At 61.9% G+C, this 14,869-nt stretch overlaps 1 protein-coding gene across 1 annotated transcript in view; it reads right to left on the reverse strand.

The window, feature by feature from the left end:
- Positions 1 to 2,456: 2,456 nt before the first annotated feature.
- Positions 2,457 to 14,869, reverse strand: part of LMOD1 (leiomodin 1) — a 32,083-nt gene continuing 19,670 nt past the window's right edge. Inside the window, exons 2-3 of the mRNA XM_059998931.1 lie at positions 3,762 to 5,225; positions 2,457 to 3,162 (exon numbers count right to left, since the gene is read on the reverse strand). Coding sequence (XP_059854914.1) covers positions 3,136 to 3,162; positions 3,762 to 5,225 — 1,491 coding nt within the window. The 3' untranslated portion in view covers positions 2,457 to 3,135. The remainder of the gene's footprint in view (positions 3,163 to 3,761; positions 5,226 to 14,869) is intronic.

The following is a 14,869-nucleotide window of genomic DNA, read 5'->3' on the forward strand; positions in this document are numbered from 1 at the left end:
TCAATTAACTCTACAGAGAATTCTCAGAGAAGGGGCGACCGTGACCAGAGTGCAGCTTCCACAAGTGGGGAGCAGAGAGGAGGGCCCCCTCACGTTCTCTAGTTTTTAAAACAAGACAGCACACTGTCTCCAAAAGTGCCACGTCCTCTGTGGCCCAGCTCCTCACCCGGGGACGGGGCACGGCTGCCCCTGCAGCAGCACCCCGGAAAACCGGCAGACACCCTACAACGTGGGGGGTGGGGGTGGGAGGAGCCGTGATCCTCAGGGATCGAGCGAAAGTGCGGTCCTGCTAGCCTGGGAGGGACCGGCGGGGACCCTGAGGGGAGGTCTGGGAAGCCGAGATGGGGAAGGGTGGCATCTTACACGAAGCCCGCCGGCCTGCGCTGTGGGCGCAGCGGGGAATGCTGTGATGCTGGGCAAAGCCCAGCGCAGGCAGACAGGGAGAGGGCTAGGGCCCAGGTACTTGGAATACAGTCAGGCCAGGAGCCAGAGGTCAGCAGGAAAGGGGAGCGCTGGTGGGGCAAGGGGAAAGCTGGAGGGCGGGTGGGATAAAGGAGGGGGTGAGGGCTGCAGAAGGGGGCCGAGGGGTGGGGGAAAGGTGTGTGGCCAGGTAGGGCAGGTAGAGCACGGGCAAGGCTGCTGAGGGGGACCCTCCCCAGGCCAGCAGCCTGTCCCCCTCCCCCACCCTCCCCAGCAGGCAGCTGGCACACGCCTAGCCAGGCTGGGTGATCTTGGTGGGTGACCCGCGTTCGGATCTTATGCTCCTTACAGAAGCCACCTGAGTGGCCTTGGTCCTGACGCCCGGCCTGGGCCTCCTACGACAGGAAGTGGGCCGAATAGCTCTGCAGGCCCGGTGCCTCCAGGGCCTGGGCCCCAGCTTGTACACACAGCCCCCAGGCCCGGCGAGGGGCCGGGTAGGGGATGGGGGCGGGGGGCACTTTTCCTGCGGGCAGGGCCTGGGGCCAGAGTCTCAGATGGACCCCTGGACGGGGTGGGGGAGAGAGTGCGGCGGCCGGAGGGCCCTGGGGGAGCCTCCTAGCTCAAGTTGGCAGGAAACCTGGGTTTGAATCCGGATCCATCAGCTGTCAGGTCGTTTGCCCCGCCTTGCAACCCCTCCCCTCAATTCAGCTGATCCCAGAGCACCCGCACCCCGAGGACTCTCCCGATCGCCCCCCCCCCCACCCCGACCCCAGGCCTCCCAGCAGTTGGGCCTCGCCAGGTCCAGCTGTCCACCCTCCGGGCTCGGAACGCTGCGCGGCAGAAGGCCCGGGGCCGCGCTGTCCGCCAGGTGGCGCTGCGCCCCCACCCCAGGCTCGGAGGGGATGACGTCATCGGCCTGCGGAGGCCACAGCGGAGCGGAGAGGGGGGAGGGGGAGGGCGGTGCCCCTGGCGGCCCAGGAACAGCAGAAGCTGATTTTCTGTCGGCTAATCTTGAGTTAAGTGTGTCACGCCCTAAAGCGACGGGTCCAGCTGGAGCTCTAAGATCTGGACCCTGGCGGGCGGGGTCGCTTAGGCCACCTGAGCCCCTTCACCTGCCCTTGTCGGTGCCGGGAGGGGGCGTCACCAGGAGCAGCTCGGGGCGGAGCTCGGGATCCTGATGAGCTGAGTGGTCGCGGCCCGTGTCACACTCTCTGGGCCAGGCTTTGTCTGCGACGCGGAGGTGACGTTGGTTCGGCTCACAGAGCCGCAGCCTCGGCCCGCAGACTTGCTGCGCTTAGCTTGGGGGCGGCAGTGTGTCCCCCTCCGGCCCGGCCTTGGTTGGGTTTCTGGGGGACAGGCGCGTGGGTGGGGGGAGGGGGCAGGGTGCGCCCTGGGATCTGAGCTCTCTGCTTCCGGGACCAGGCTGCGCTCTGTTTCTGGCCAGACCTAGCTCAGGGGTCCCGCTTCGGCGCAGGGACGCCCCACCTCCGCCCTGCAGACGGCAAGCTGCAAGAAAGCCTACATCTGACCCACACCCAGGTGGCAGTTCCACAGCGACAGGGGTGCAGCTCCTTTAGCCGATCAAACCAGAGAGATGCCTTTGCTATATCGGGGATGGAGGGCGTGGGGGCACCCACGGTGCGGGCACTGCTCCCCAGTGGCCTGGGGCTGCTGGGAGGAGATGGCTGGAGCCCGCGGTTAGGAAGAGTCGCGAAGGAGCATCCAGAACGCGCCTAACATAGTCATCCCAGCGCCCTGCGCTGCCCTCTGCCTGCCACCCCGACGGCGGCTCTGCCCAGTGACCCCAGGGCCTGGACAGCGGGTCAGCGGGAGCCCCCCCCCCCCCCGTCTGAGTCTTTCCCTCATGCTCTGCTTTCTGCGGATGGGAGCTTGTGTGTGGCAACCTGGGGAGGCATGGCAGGGAACCTGAGTTTCTGGAGCCCTCCAGGGAGCCCAGGTGAGTATCGGGACCCTCGGGACAGCACAGAGGTGAGCACAGCCAAGCACAGCTAAAGGCTCGTATATATTATCAAAATCTTATGGAAAAACAGATACACAGCTATTTATACAGCAGCAGGTGGGAGTGAGGAAATGTCTGCTTTGGCATCAAACCTTCAGGTCCAGCTGCTGTCTGTCCTCTCCTCATGTCTGGAGCCCACTCCCCCCAGGCTCGCGGCCCCTGCCATGTCCTCTGATTACTGGGAGGGGCTTGGGGGTGTCCTCAGCCCCTCCTCCCTCTTCTCTGGGCCCTTGGCCCTCCAGTCTTCCAGGCTTGCCCCACACAGAGAGCCAGCAGCCCAGCGGCCTTGCCCCAAGGGCTCCTCAGAGGCCTGAATCCTGGCCCTAGCGGGGCAGTGGGGCCGGGCGGGTCACGTGGTCCCTGGGAGACATCATTCCTGGATCCTAGGACTTTGGCAGCTTGCCAGCCGCATGGGCCCCAGGCGTGCTGTCTTCTCGGTCACGTGCTGAAAGGACTCTTCTTGTCCAGAAACCTCAGCTCCAGGTATGAGACATTTGTGGAGAGCCTCAGAGACAAGAAAAGGAAAGCAAGGAGAGAAGGCATCCTTCCCGGAGCTGGCCCAGGCCTCCAGCTCTCCCACGGCAGGGCAGGGACGTCCAGGGCAGGTCAGCCGGCGTGGCGGGCGGGGTCTGTGCGGCCCTGGGAAGCGGGGCCTGGGCAGGCGTGGCGTCGCGGATGGCGCCTGCAGCCCGGTCCTACTGCAGCAGCTTGGGCACCTCCACCTGTCCGGGCAGAGCAGAGTCGGTTTAGAGGAGGGAACCCAGCGGGGGCCTCTGGAATCCCTCTCACTTCCTTTCCTGCTGGGCTCACAAAGAGATAAAGTGTGGACAGAGGGAGCCCTTCCCCTTTTCTGTGAAAACCGGATGTCATCGAATGACCCTGGAGTTACAGTCGAGGTTGTGCAGTGTCTCAGGAGTGACCGTGTAGGGGTGGGGTCAGCCGGGCAGAGGACCGAGACGCTACCACCCAGGAAGGCCGAGCCTTGAGAAGCAGGGTCTCCAGGGATGGAGTGCTTCCCAAAGACCTTTGGGATAAACTGACCTGTAGGACTTGGCTGGTCCTGAGAGGGAATTAGGAAAACAAAGACCATTTGGGTTTGGGGAATGGGGGGAGGGAGGAAGGGTCTGAAGCTTCTTCTCCATTTCTGGGAGAAACGGGTTTCACTGCTGGGTGAGGGGCTAAAGGGGGCCCCCCCGAGAGGAAGGCCAGACTCCCTCGCGGGCAAGGCGAGGCGGCCAGCCTGGGGCAGAGGGCGGTGGGATGAGCCAGCCCCCTCCCGGCCCCGCGCTGCGCGGCGCTGCGGCTGAGCGCACCCACTCACCTTCTTGAGCTGCTTCAGGTTGCTAGAGCGGATGGCGGCCAGCAGCTGGTCCCGGGAGTTCTTCTCCTGGGCTGGGAGGACCTTGTCGCCCATCTTCCGCTGGGTGGCCGGCGAGAGCGAGTTCTTCAGGTTCTCCATGAGGAGCGGCGGGGCCAGGGGCGGCGGCGGGGGCGGGGGCGCGGCCGGGGCGCCCCCTTTCCCCGGGGAGGTCCTGGGAGCGGCCCTGGGGGACGACTGCGGGGAGGGTCTGGGGGAGCCCCGGGCGGGGGCCCCGGCGCGGGGCACCTCCAGCAGCGCCTCGGCCCCGCGGGCCTCCCGCTCCTGCCGGCGCTCCTGCAGCCGCTTCTGCCGCTGCCGGTCCATGTTGCGGCTGAGCAGGCTGGTGACGGTCATGCGGGGCCCGGCCAGCTCGAAGTGGTAGCCCAGCTTGAGCAGCGTGGTGTTCTCCTTGAGCAGCTTGGCCATCTCCATCTCGGTCTTGCCGCCGCAGATGTGGCGCTGATTGTGGAAGCGGAGCTCGGTCAGCGAGCTGTTCTGCAGGAGGGCCCGGAAGATGGCCAGGATGCCCTTGCCGGTGATGCGGTTGGAGTCCAGGTTCAGGCTGGTGATGGTCTTGTTGGCCTTCAGCATGATGGCGATGGCGAACGCCACGTGGTCATCCGCCCGCGTGTTGGCCAAGGCGAAGACCTTGACGGCCGTGTTGAACTCCAGCGCCTCGGCGAAGCGCACCAGGATCTCAGTGGTGATGCAGTCCGAGTTGTTCACGTTGAGCTCGGTGACCTCCGGGTCGTTGCTCTTCACCCGCTCCAGGGGCTCATCAAAGACGCTGGGGGCCGCCTCCTCCTCAGCTTGGGCGGGCCCGTCGGTGGGCTCGGTGGGGTCTCCAGGGGCTGGTCTCTCTGGCGCCGGGCTCTTGGTCTCTTCGCGGGGGGCCTCTGCGCGGCGGGGCTCCTCTTTTCTGGCCTTCTCGTCCTCCGGCCTGGCACCCCTGTCCCTGCTCCCTCTCTCCACCTCCTGGCCCTCCTTCCGGGCGTCCGTGTCCTTCCTCTGCCCCTTCACCTTCTCGGCCCCCTCTCTCTGGCTTGCTTCCTTCTTCTCCTCTACCTTCTTCCCCTCTCCCTTCTTCCCCTTGTCTCCGCTCGCACTGCCCTGCTTCTCCTCGTCCTTCCTGGGGGCTGCCGTCCCCTCCTGCGCCCGCCCCTCCTTCCCGGCCTCCTTCTTGTCCACCGCAGCCCTGACCCGGCCCTTCTCGAGGCCCCTGATGAGCTTCTCCTCCTTGGGCCTCTCTGAGCCTTTGCTTTCAGCTTCGTCCTTGTCTCTTGAGAAGCTTTTCTTCAAACCGCCCCTCTTTGGCTCCTTCCCCAGGTCTGAGTCCCGTCTGGGGCCCAGGGGCTTTTTGCTGGCATCTCTGCCCCTTTCCTCTCCCTTCTTGGCATCTGTCTTTGTCTCCACTTGCTTGTCCTCCTAAGAATTCAGGAAAGAAAAATAAACATGAAGAGCTGGCTACGGAGGCAGAGGAATGAGCCTGGGGACAGCGTGGGGTCACGTATGGAGCCGCCTGGAGCCCCCGGACAGCCTCCGTTGAGGCCGCCGTGCGGGGCCCTGGGGTCACGCGCAGAGACCGAGCTGACATCGGACTCACAGAACGTCAGGGTCGTGAGGCCCCAAAGGGAATTCCTGGAGGGCTGTGGCCCTTCCTCCCCAGAGGCTCTCAGACCCTGAAGCGCCCCCCTCTGTCATGGGTGACTGGGAAGGTGGACCCTGCTGAGCCTCGTTGGAACATTCCCTAGAACTGGTCGTGTCTTTGTTTAAAATTTTAGATTTTTGTCCGTATTGCGTTCTTCGTGTTAAATTTGATTTTTTACAGTATTCGTTACAACATTAGTTGTCTTGATCTCCGGGCTGCTGGGCTCCCCTTGCCTCCTGTGCTCCGGGCGGGAGCCTCAGGGCCTTGCCCTGGCTCCCAGCAGTAGGTCAGTGATTCTCAGATCCTGGGGTTTTTACAGCCGAGACCTTTTCAGAGGAAAACAAAGGTTGGAGGGACCCACAAAGGACTGCTTATGTTTTATGTCATCAGTTAGGAGTATTTGTAAATTCTGCCCACCATCCTCATCTCGTTGAAATAAGAAGGAGTCAACAATAACGAAGGAAGGTAGACGGAACAGAATAAAGGACATACCTTTGCATCAAATATATGTGGCTTTTTGAAAAGTCCACATTACTTCCCTTATTTTTTAGTAAGCACTTTGCTAAGGCCCAGCCCTCTCTGTGAGGAGCCCGGGACCCGCCAGGTCAGCTGACCTCGGGAGAGCGGGACCGACGCTGCAGCGGCGGGGGCCGTGGCGAGGATGCTGCGTGGAGCTAGAGGCTGGAGCGTGAATCCCGCACCTTATTCTGAGAGCCACGGGAGCAGCTGAATCGCCTAAGATGAGATATTAGATTGAACCCTGTCCAACTGTGACAGACCCCAGGGCAGCCGGGCCCCCAGGGACGCCCCGATGTCCTTCTGAAGGCTCTTAAAAGGAGGAGGCTGTGGCCCGAGCGGTGGGAGGTGTTCTGTCTCTCAGGAGCCAGGTGGCTGTGGGGACAGAAGCCCACTCGGCCCACGTGGCCCTTCCTCACATGCGTCCCGGAGGGAGTGGGGTGCCGGTTGGCCCTATGGAAACAGCGTGCACCTGGACCACAAACACGCCCTCGGGGACCAGCCCCAGGGCTCATTTAGCTCCGCTGCCAGAATGCCATCAGGCAGCCGCGGGGCACGGGGCCTGGTGAGCCAGGGCCTTGCAAGGCACCACTTCCCCCTCCTGCCTCGCAGGCCCAGCTCGGGGCTCGTGGGGCACAGAGCCCTCTCCCACTCACTCCAGCTCCCAGAACCGGGGTGACCCTTCAGAGCACCTTCCAGGGCTGGGCCAGGAGGGGTGGCGACCGTGCCTTGATTCGAAAGGGAGAGAGGAACTTGCAGATACGAGGCCAGTGAGGGGCCCGGTGGCTCAGCCCTTTTAGGACGTTTGTAAGAACCCACCCACCGTCTGGCCAGGGAGCCCCCCTCCCCCCCGGGTTCAGAGTGGTTCCATTACAGATGCCGTCCCCTCGAGGAGCTGCGGGGGAGCTGGGGCCGTGGCCCATCCCCCAGACGGAGGTCAGGCGCCCGGCCGTGCCCACGGCACACGGTCCCGCTGCCCTCTGCAGAGCTCCCATGCCGCTCGCAGGCCTGGCTTGGAGGGAAACTGGGGCTCCAGAGGGATGATAGCTTAGCCAGCTTCAGCCAGCGTTCGCGAGAACCCGACTTCAGACCTGTCTCACTGGCGCCCCCGTGGGGCGGGGGGGGGGATGGGCAAAGGCACCACCCCCTGCTGCCCGCAGAACCTGCACGGCCCGCACCCAGCCTCTCAGGACTGTTTTCCAACATCCTAGCCCTCTCTCTGCCCCCGCGCTGTCTTCACCGGGATTCTCCCCCGACCTCACGCGCTCCCCGCACCGGCTCCTAGCGGGCTGGGATGGGCCACGTGTCTGCTCTACAGGGGGGGCGCCATCCCTTTAAAAAGAACCTAATGAAAAACAGGCCGGGGGTGGGGGGGTGCGGGGTGGCGCTGAGTAATCATCGTTGCCTCCAAATAGCCAGGAATGAGTGGGGCTGGGGCCGAGAGCTCAGACGTTGCCTTAAAAGGAGAAGCAGCCCAGCGTCGTCCCAGGGCCGGGCTTCCGCGGAGCCGAGCTTCTCGGCACAGAGCACGCTGCCTCCTTGTTTGCGTGATGCGGCCGCCAGGCCGACTTCTGCTGCTGGAACTGGGGCTGCATCCTGGTGACCTCTGGGGGTGACTCTGTGTTCCTGTCTCTAGGCCCCTCGACGAAGAGGGTTTAGGTCGAGTTGAACTAGGGACCTCCATGGAGCAAAGGTCTGAGGCCTCTGGATGACACTAAGCAGAGTTACCCTCTTCCTTTGGGAAAAGCTTTCGGGTCAGGGGCGGCCACAGGCGTGGTTAGGGACTTCCTCGTGGACGCAGGGGAGTGGAAAGGGTGACCTCGGAAAATCTCTAAGGACCTGTGACAGTGGCAGGGACCTGCCGTGAGTCCAGGGTCAGGGTCAGGGTCAGGGGAGGAAGCAGCTCCTGGCCCCCAGCTCCTCCAGCCCTTTTGGCCTCATGACTTTGCTCTGTACCTTCACGTGGTCAGGACCCAGGTGACGCGTCTTTGGCGGGTGTGGACGGCAGGATGCAGTGTCTTTCCCCACCTTGGGCCTTGCACCACTTCCCGGGGAAGTCTCGTCTGATTGGACAGGGGAGAGCATTTCCCACTTCCAGTGCCGAAGCAGGAGAGGAAAGGAAGTGCGTGCCTGTCAGGAAGTCCCTGAAAATGAGGACCCCCTCCCCGCCTGGTGTGCTACACTGAGCCCCCGGCCCAGCGGTGCCCTGCGAGCTCACGCTGACTGCCACCAGGTCCTCTCTGTCCTTCCTGTGACCCATCATCTGAGGAAGAGTAATCCTGGCCCAAGGCATCTGCAAGGAGGGGTCGCAGGCCCCCAGAGGGCAGGTGGAGCCTGGGAAACGCCTCAGAAGGGGAGGGAGTGCAGAGCAGACCCGCTAGCCTGGGAGGGGGCGGAGCTGAGGGGCGGAGCCAAGGGGCAGGGGTGTGGCCACCGCCTGGAGCTTAGGTGCATTTGCTCCTTCCCCAGGGCAAGAGCAGGGTGATGCCCATCCAGATGGTTCTGTGTCCCCAGGGCTGCGTGGCGAAGCCCCTGAAGGTCTGTGTCCGGTGCATCCGGGCTGCGGGCAGGAACGCGCTGCCAGAACTCTCTCCCCAGACTTCACTGCAGTTCTGGGGGCGCTGACAGCCTCAAGGGTGTGGAGCGGAGCCCCTTAGAAGACAGCATGTACCCTGGCTGGGGCTGCTTCTTTTTCCTCCCTGGTCAAGGTTCCATTTCCCGGGAAAGCATCAGGGGGCGTGTCCTGCTCCCGTGCTCAGAGCGCCCCCCGCAAACACCTCTCCTTCCTGTCCTGCACCTGCACTCCCCACCAGCCCCTCCGTGTCTCACAGCCCAGCTCGCACCCCCCTGCTTCTCCCCTGAAGCCAGCTGGCCGAGGGCTGGGGCCCTGGCCCCCACTCTCTCCAGGCACCTGGTGACCTCTGATGTCAGGCACAGCAGCTGTCAGGGCCGTCTGTCTACAAGGGAGGGCAGGGAGGAGACGGCCATGGGCTGGGGGCGCCCGAAGTTCCCCTGGGAGGGCAGCTCCCTTACAGGGCTGGCGGGCGTGAGGGCAGCACCGGGGCAGGGCCAGGGTTCACGGGGGCCCGGAGAGCTCACTCCCTCCAGCCTCCTGCTGCACGGAGGCCCAGCTCTCTCACTGTTTTCCACCAAGAAGAAAGAGTCTAGATTCTCCCAACAAGAAGTTTCAGCAGAGTCCATTGCCTTTGGGGGGAAGCAGTATTCCTGGGGCTGGCAGTCCTGGGAGGGACGGCGGTGCCCGTTTCCCTTGGTGGTTCGCGGGCAGGAGCCTCTACTGAGGCTTAGGCCAGCTCACTGGACTGAGCTGCAGGTCTGTAACAACTGATCATCCCCTAGAAGGCTACCGGTTCCCTCCAGGGCTGTCGGGAAAATTCTGCCTATAGTTGCATGGGCGTTCATTGGCTTTGCAGGCAGCTTGCAGGAAACTGAGACCCAGAGGGCGGCTTGGAGCTGGGGGAGGGGGAGGGGGCACGGAAGGAGGGGGCATAGGACTTTGACACCCCTTGGTTAACATTCCCAGAAACATACTTTTTGGGGTGTTCAGGGCTCATACAGACACTAAGCTCCTGCCCATAACTGGTGTCTGGTTAGTCCCCTGAGAACGGGGGCTGGGAGTGGAATTCCCATTGCTGGGCTGGGGTCTGGGCCCCTCACTGTGAGGGCAGCACCGTGGCTTCTCGCACTCTCTGAGGCCCAGGACGCTGCTCCCAGCTCTGCAGCTCCCAACACAAGGCCTGCAAGTGGGCAGTGCCTGTCGGGACGACGGCCATGCCAGGCGAGGACACGCTCAGGGCACTCCGTGCTCCCAGTCTGGAGCCCCATGGGTGGATAGGGTTAGCGTCAGTCTGCACCCGCGAACACAACAAGCTGTGCTGGAGGCTGTGCCCCTCGACCCCCAAAAGAAAGCCTCCTGCCTGCTCAGGACGCCCGGGGACGTGTGTGCCTGGTGGGCCCTGAGCCCAGGGGCCAAGGTCAAGAGGTTAAGAGGAGCCACCCCTGACACCCAGGCTCCAGCCATCCTGGGGACCGCACACCAGGGACGGCGAGGCACCCACTGTCCTGCCCAGTGAGGAAACCGGTCATTTCCCAGCTTTGGCCGCGTCTGGAGCGGGCACCGCGGCCCCCGCCCCTCCCGGAACGCTCAGCCCCAGTGCGATGCTCTGCAGGGCTGTCATCGTCTCCATTTCACACAGGAAGAAACTGAAACCCAAGGCCGCACAGCTACCCCCGAGGAGGCTGGGCCTCCAGTTCTGGGGTCTGAACCGTTTTCTCCACAGCCCACTGTCCTGGGTTTCACTGAAACGCTGTGCTGAGGGCTTGCCTTGAGCCGGCCCTCCCGTTACTCCTGACTGTCCATCCATCCATCCATCCAAGCAGGCAGAGGGAGCTGAGCTCCGGGCTTAGCAGGAGGAAGCTTGGGGACGTGGGGGTGAGGGCCTCACCCGCGATGACCTTCCCTGGTGTCTCACGGGCTGCCTTTCGCTGTCCCTACACGCCTTTATCACATTGTCAGAGTATCTTGGAAACAAACACGGAAAACCCACCGCCGTTGGACAGTGTGTGGAAGGGGAGCACGTGGGCCGGCGGCCAGTGCTAACGTTTTCCTGGCTCTGCGGACGGCGTATCGGGGGAAGTGAGAGGCTGGAGGCCAAGCTCAGATCTCCTGGGCTCTTTCACTGCCCTTCCTGCCGTCTGAGGAGTGGGTGCCACCGCCGCCAGGAGCTCCTGGCAAGGCACGTGGAGCACACCTGACGTTCGTCCCCTGGGTGCCCGGTCGCTGGCACACACAGAGGGACAGCTCTGCACCGGGCTGGGGGAGGATGCAGGTGACCCCGCGTCCCCTGGAAAGACGGCGCAGGCTCTGCCTTCCAGCAGGGCCAGCGGGGGCCACTTCTACGTTCCCCACAGCCTCTCCTGAGGAGGCCAAGCCCCAGCCGGGGCCCAGAGGCCCTCGGGGAGTCTGCTTAGGCTCCCAGCCTCGAGGATGCCCAGAGCTGGGGAGGGAGGTGGGAGCTGAGAGGCAGCAAGACCAGCCGGCCAGCACCAGGGCCTGCCCCCCAGGATGGCCCTTGAAGGAAGGCGGTAAACAGGGAGGCAGCCCTGGGGACCAAGGTGGGAGGCTCGGGGCGGGGGCCCCTGACAGCCACTTGATTCCACTTTTATGGCTTTACCCTCCACCTCTACCGCTTTATCCCAAAGGACGGAGCAGCTGGGCAGAGGCTGCGTTTGCTTCTCCAAACCAGAGACCGGTTACCTTCAGGCCGAGACCTGACCCCCAAGACTGGCACCCATGGGCTAGTTTCCGGCTGCTTTCCAGTGGCTTCCCTCTGGGCCACCACCTGGAATGTGGTCCTTCAGGACAAGGCTGGAGCCCCCCACTGACTACTCAGTTCTCACCCCGATCACCGCGGACCCTCTTGTTGCTGGGGAAGGTGCGTGGGTGAGAGTGAGACGAGGTCCTGCTAAATGGAGCGGTCACCTGCCGGACGGGGACCCTCGAAAAGCTCGAATTCAGAATTTCTTCCTTTTAAGGCTAACATCCCATTATATGTGCAGACCACATCTCGTCTGTGCACTCATCCTCGGATGGACCCTTGGGTTGCTTCCGCCTTTTGGCTGCGTGAATCAGCTGCTAAGCACGGCTGGGCAGGGGTGTGTCTTGAGTTCCCGCTTTCAATCCTTTTTTTTAAAAATCCTTTTCACATACTTCATTATTTATTTATTTTAAAAAATAGTCCTCAACTTTTAGGTTTTGCATTTTTTTTCTTTTTCTTTTAAATTAATCATTTACTTATTTATTTATTTGGCTGTGTCGGGTCTTAGTTGCGGCACGTGGGATTTTTGGTTGCGTCGCGTGTTGTGGCGCACAGACTTCTAATTGTGACCTACGGGTTCTAGAGCGCGGGCTCATTAGTTGCAGGGTGTGGGCTTAGCTGCCCCGCGGCATCTGGGATCTTAGTTACCCGACCAGGGATCGAACCTGCGTCCCCTGCATGGGAAGGCACAGCCTTAAGCACTGGACCGCCAGGGAAGTCCCCTTGCTTTCAATCCTTTTGGGTCTGTACCCAGAAACAGCATCCCTGGAGCGAAACCCAGGTTCTGGCTTCTCTACACCAGCTGCCTGGACTGCTTCACCACCCAACCCTCCTTGTACCGAGTGTGTCAATCACATCCTTACAAAATCCTCAACCGTGGTCACAGCCACCATGCAAGCCCCGGCCTGACTCTCGCCCACTGCGTGTCTGTGCTGCTCCGCACCAAGGCTGCTAGACACACCGCCTCCTGAGCCCCAGCTCTGACGGCAGAATGCCCGGGTCCAGCCTTTGCTTTCCCGTGAACTTGGGGACCACAGTCCTTCCCGGGCTGTCCAGTGGCTTCAACAAAGTTGCATGGAGCTCTAACAGTGCCCAGCGCACAGGAGCTCCCGGCAAATTCAGGCGTCCTCATTGAGCGCATGTGCCAGTCTACAGCCCCTCCTGCTCTCCTTGCCCCTGGCCCGCCCCACCCCCAGTCTCAGCAGACCGCCTCCTCCACTAACGTCCCTGGAATAAACAGAAACCAACTGCGGGAATCCTCCCTCCTCCTGTCCAGGGCTCCCCTGCCTGGGGCTCTGGCTCCCAGCCCCACGCCCTGCACCTCCGCCTCCCAGAACCCTAACCTCTTCCCTTTCCCTGGCCCCCTCCCATCGCCTTGTAAAAGTGCTCACACCTCTCCCAGCACCGGGACGACCAGACCCTGCCTCAAGCCCACCGCCCCGCCCAGGTGCCCTCTGTCTCTATCCTTTTACCCCAGGCTCCCCCAAAGAGTTCTTTTTAAATCCCTGTTCATCTCTGGATCCAACACAGTTTCGCCTCAACCCCCAACATTCCATGGAAATGTCTCACCCAGATCATCACTGACCTTGTTGCTAAATTGGATTTAGGTCTTTTATTCCTTATCTTGCTTAGTTGCTTGGAAAACATGTGACACTGTGGACCAGCCCTCCCCTCCCCCCTCGAGCCACCTCCTGGCCCTCTGGCAGCTCCTTCTCAGTCCCCAGGCCATCCTCCTCTGCCTGCCCCTTAAACGTGGGTCTTTTCAAGGTTTTCCTTGAAGCCTCCTTCATTTGCTCTTTTAGACTCTCCCTGGGTCACCTCGTCCACTCTGATGGCATCAGTTGGGTTCTATGTCCTGGTGTCTCTTGAAGCTGTACTTCCGGGCCAGAACCCCCTACGGAGGTTCGGACCCTAGTAACCAACTGTCTAATGAACATCTCAGCTTACGAGCCCCAATGCACCCCCAAAACTCCACTTCTCTCCCCGCCACCACACCTGCTCCATCTTGGTGGGTGGGTCCCCAAATCCATCCTGATGAGAAGGGGTGGTGTAGCATGTGGGGGGCGGCGTGGACCCCTCTGCCTCACTCATCCCTGCTCCCCTTCCCAAGAGATTCATCCTCCACACTACCTTCTCCATCCTCACCAGTGCTCCTCTGGCCCAGGCCCTGTCACCTCTCACCTGGGTCACTGTAGACCTTCTCACTGGCCTGCTCTCTGCCAGGACACTCTTCCCACCGCAGCATCGGGACCTTTCTGGAGTACAGATCTGCCAACTCACTCCCTTCCCTGAAACCTTCTGGTGGCTCCCCAGTCCCCCAGGGTAAGCATTGACTCCCAAGACCTCACCCCAACTTGCATTCCTTCCCACCAGCCCCACCTTTGCCTTCGCCTTCGAGGGACCCAGACTGCGGGCTTTTGCGATGATGTTCTCACTGCTTGGAAAGCTTTTCCTCCTTTTTCCTGGTAAATTCTTACCCTAATTTTGAACTTTGAGGGATCTTAGCTTAGATCTTTAAATCAGCTGGGATTTATTTTGGAGTATGTTAGGAGGTAGCAATCTAACTTTTCCCCCAAACTAATGTCTGAGTTATCTAATGTCTGGATTACTTTTATGATAAGAAAAAAAAAAGTTGTTGCAGAAAAAGAAAAGGAAAGAAAATTGTCTTTAGATATTTCAGTTTCATAGCAAAAAAAAGGAAAAAGAAAAACAAAACAAAAAACCAAAGCCCCTCAGGTCAGCAGCAGCTAGGAGGGACGGATAGGGACAGAGATGGGCGTTGATTCCCCATCACGCAGCCCAGCGGCGCTGTGCCAGGACCCACCACGGAGCCTGACCCTTGCCCGGCCTCGTTCCAGCAACTATGAGGTCAGCGCAGTGATAAATATGAGGGCTGCTCAGAGGGCAGGGGGGCTCAGGCGCTGCCTCCCACCCAGTGTAAACAGTTCATCTTTACCTCCTGGGATGGGGGTGCTTTGTGAACCAGGGACACGGGGCACTTTCTGCTGGCGTCCAGCGTGAGGCCAGGCCGCCTCTGTGTCCGCTTTGCCCTGTGCGTGGAGGGAAGGAGGCCAGCGTCTTCTGAGAAGCAGGTGATGTGGAGACTCGGTGGTCCAGCCCCTGCACCGAACACCTCACCAAACTCTGCCCCTTGGCAGCCTGAGGTCCTCGAGGGCAAAGACTTCGTGTGAAAGAGACGTGAAGTGCTGACCAGGGGAAGGACACCTGCCGGCGGGGACAGGGGAGACTCTGGGGCCCTTGCCCCCTCCTACGAGCTCCAAAAGCCACCCAAAGAAGGGAGGGGTCTGTCTGCGGTCACCGGCATTTCCCTGCGGGGAAGGGGGCGCCAGGTCAGGGGTGGGTCGCGGCTGCACTGGGCCTGCCCTGGCCAGACCCCCGCGGGCGGTGTGAGGCTGGAAGGAACCACCTCCAGGGCAGAAGGAAGGGTGTCTGGTGGATCTCCTCTGCCCCGAAGGCTCAGCGGCTGTGTCTCTGTGGGCCTCAGGGACCTGACTCTGGCCGCTGGGTCTGGTGACTCAGGGCAGGAAGCTTGTAGCAAACCCCATTTT

The sequence above is a fragment of the Delphinus delphis genome, chromosome 1, assembly GCF_949987515.2.
Source record: "Delphinus delphis chromosome 1, mDelDel1.2, whole genome shotgun sequence".
Lineage (NCBI taxonomy): Eukaryota > Metazoa > Chordata > Mammalia > Artiodactyla > Delphinidae > Delphinus > Delphinus delphis.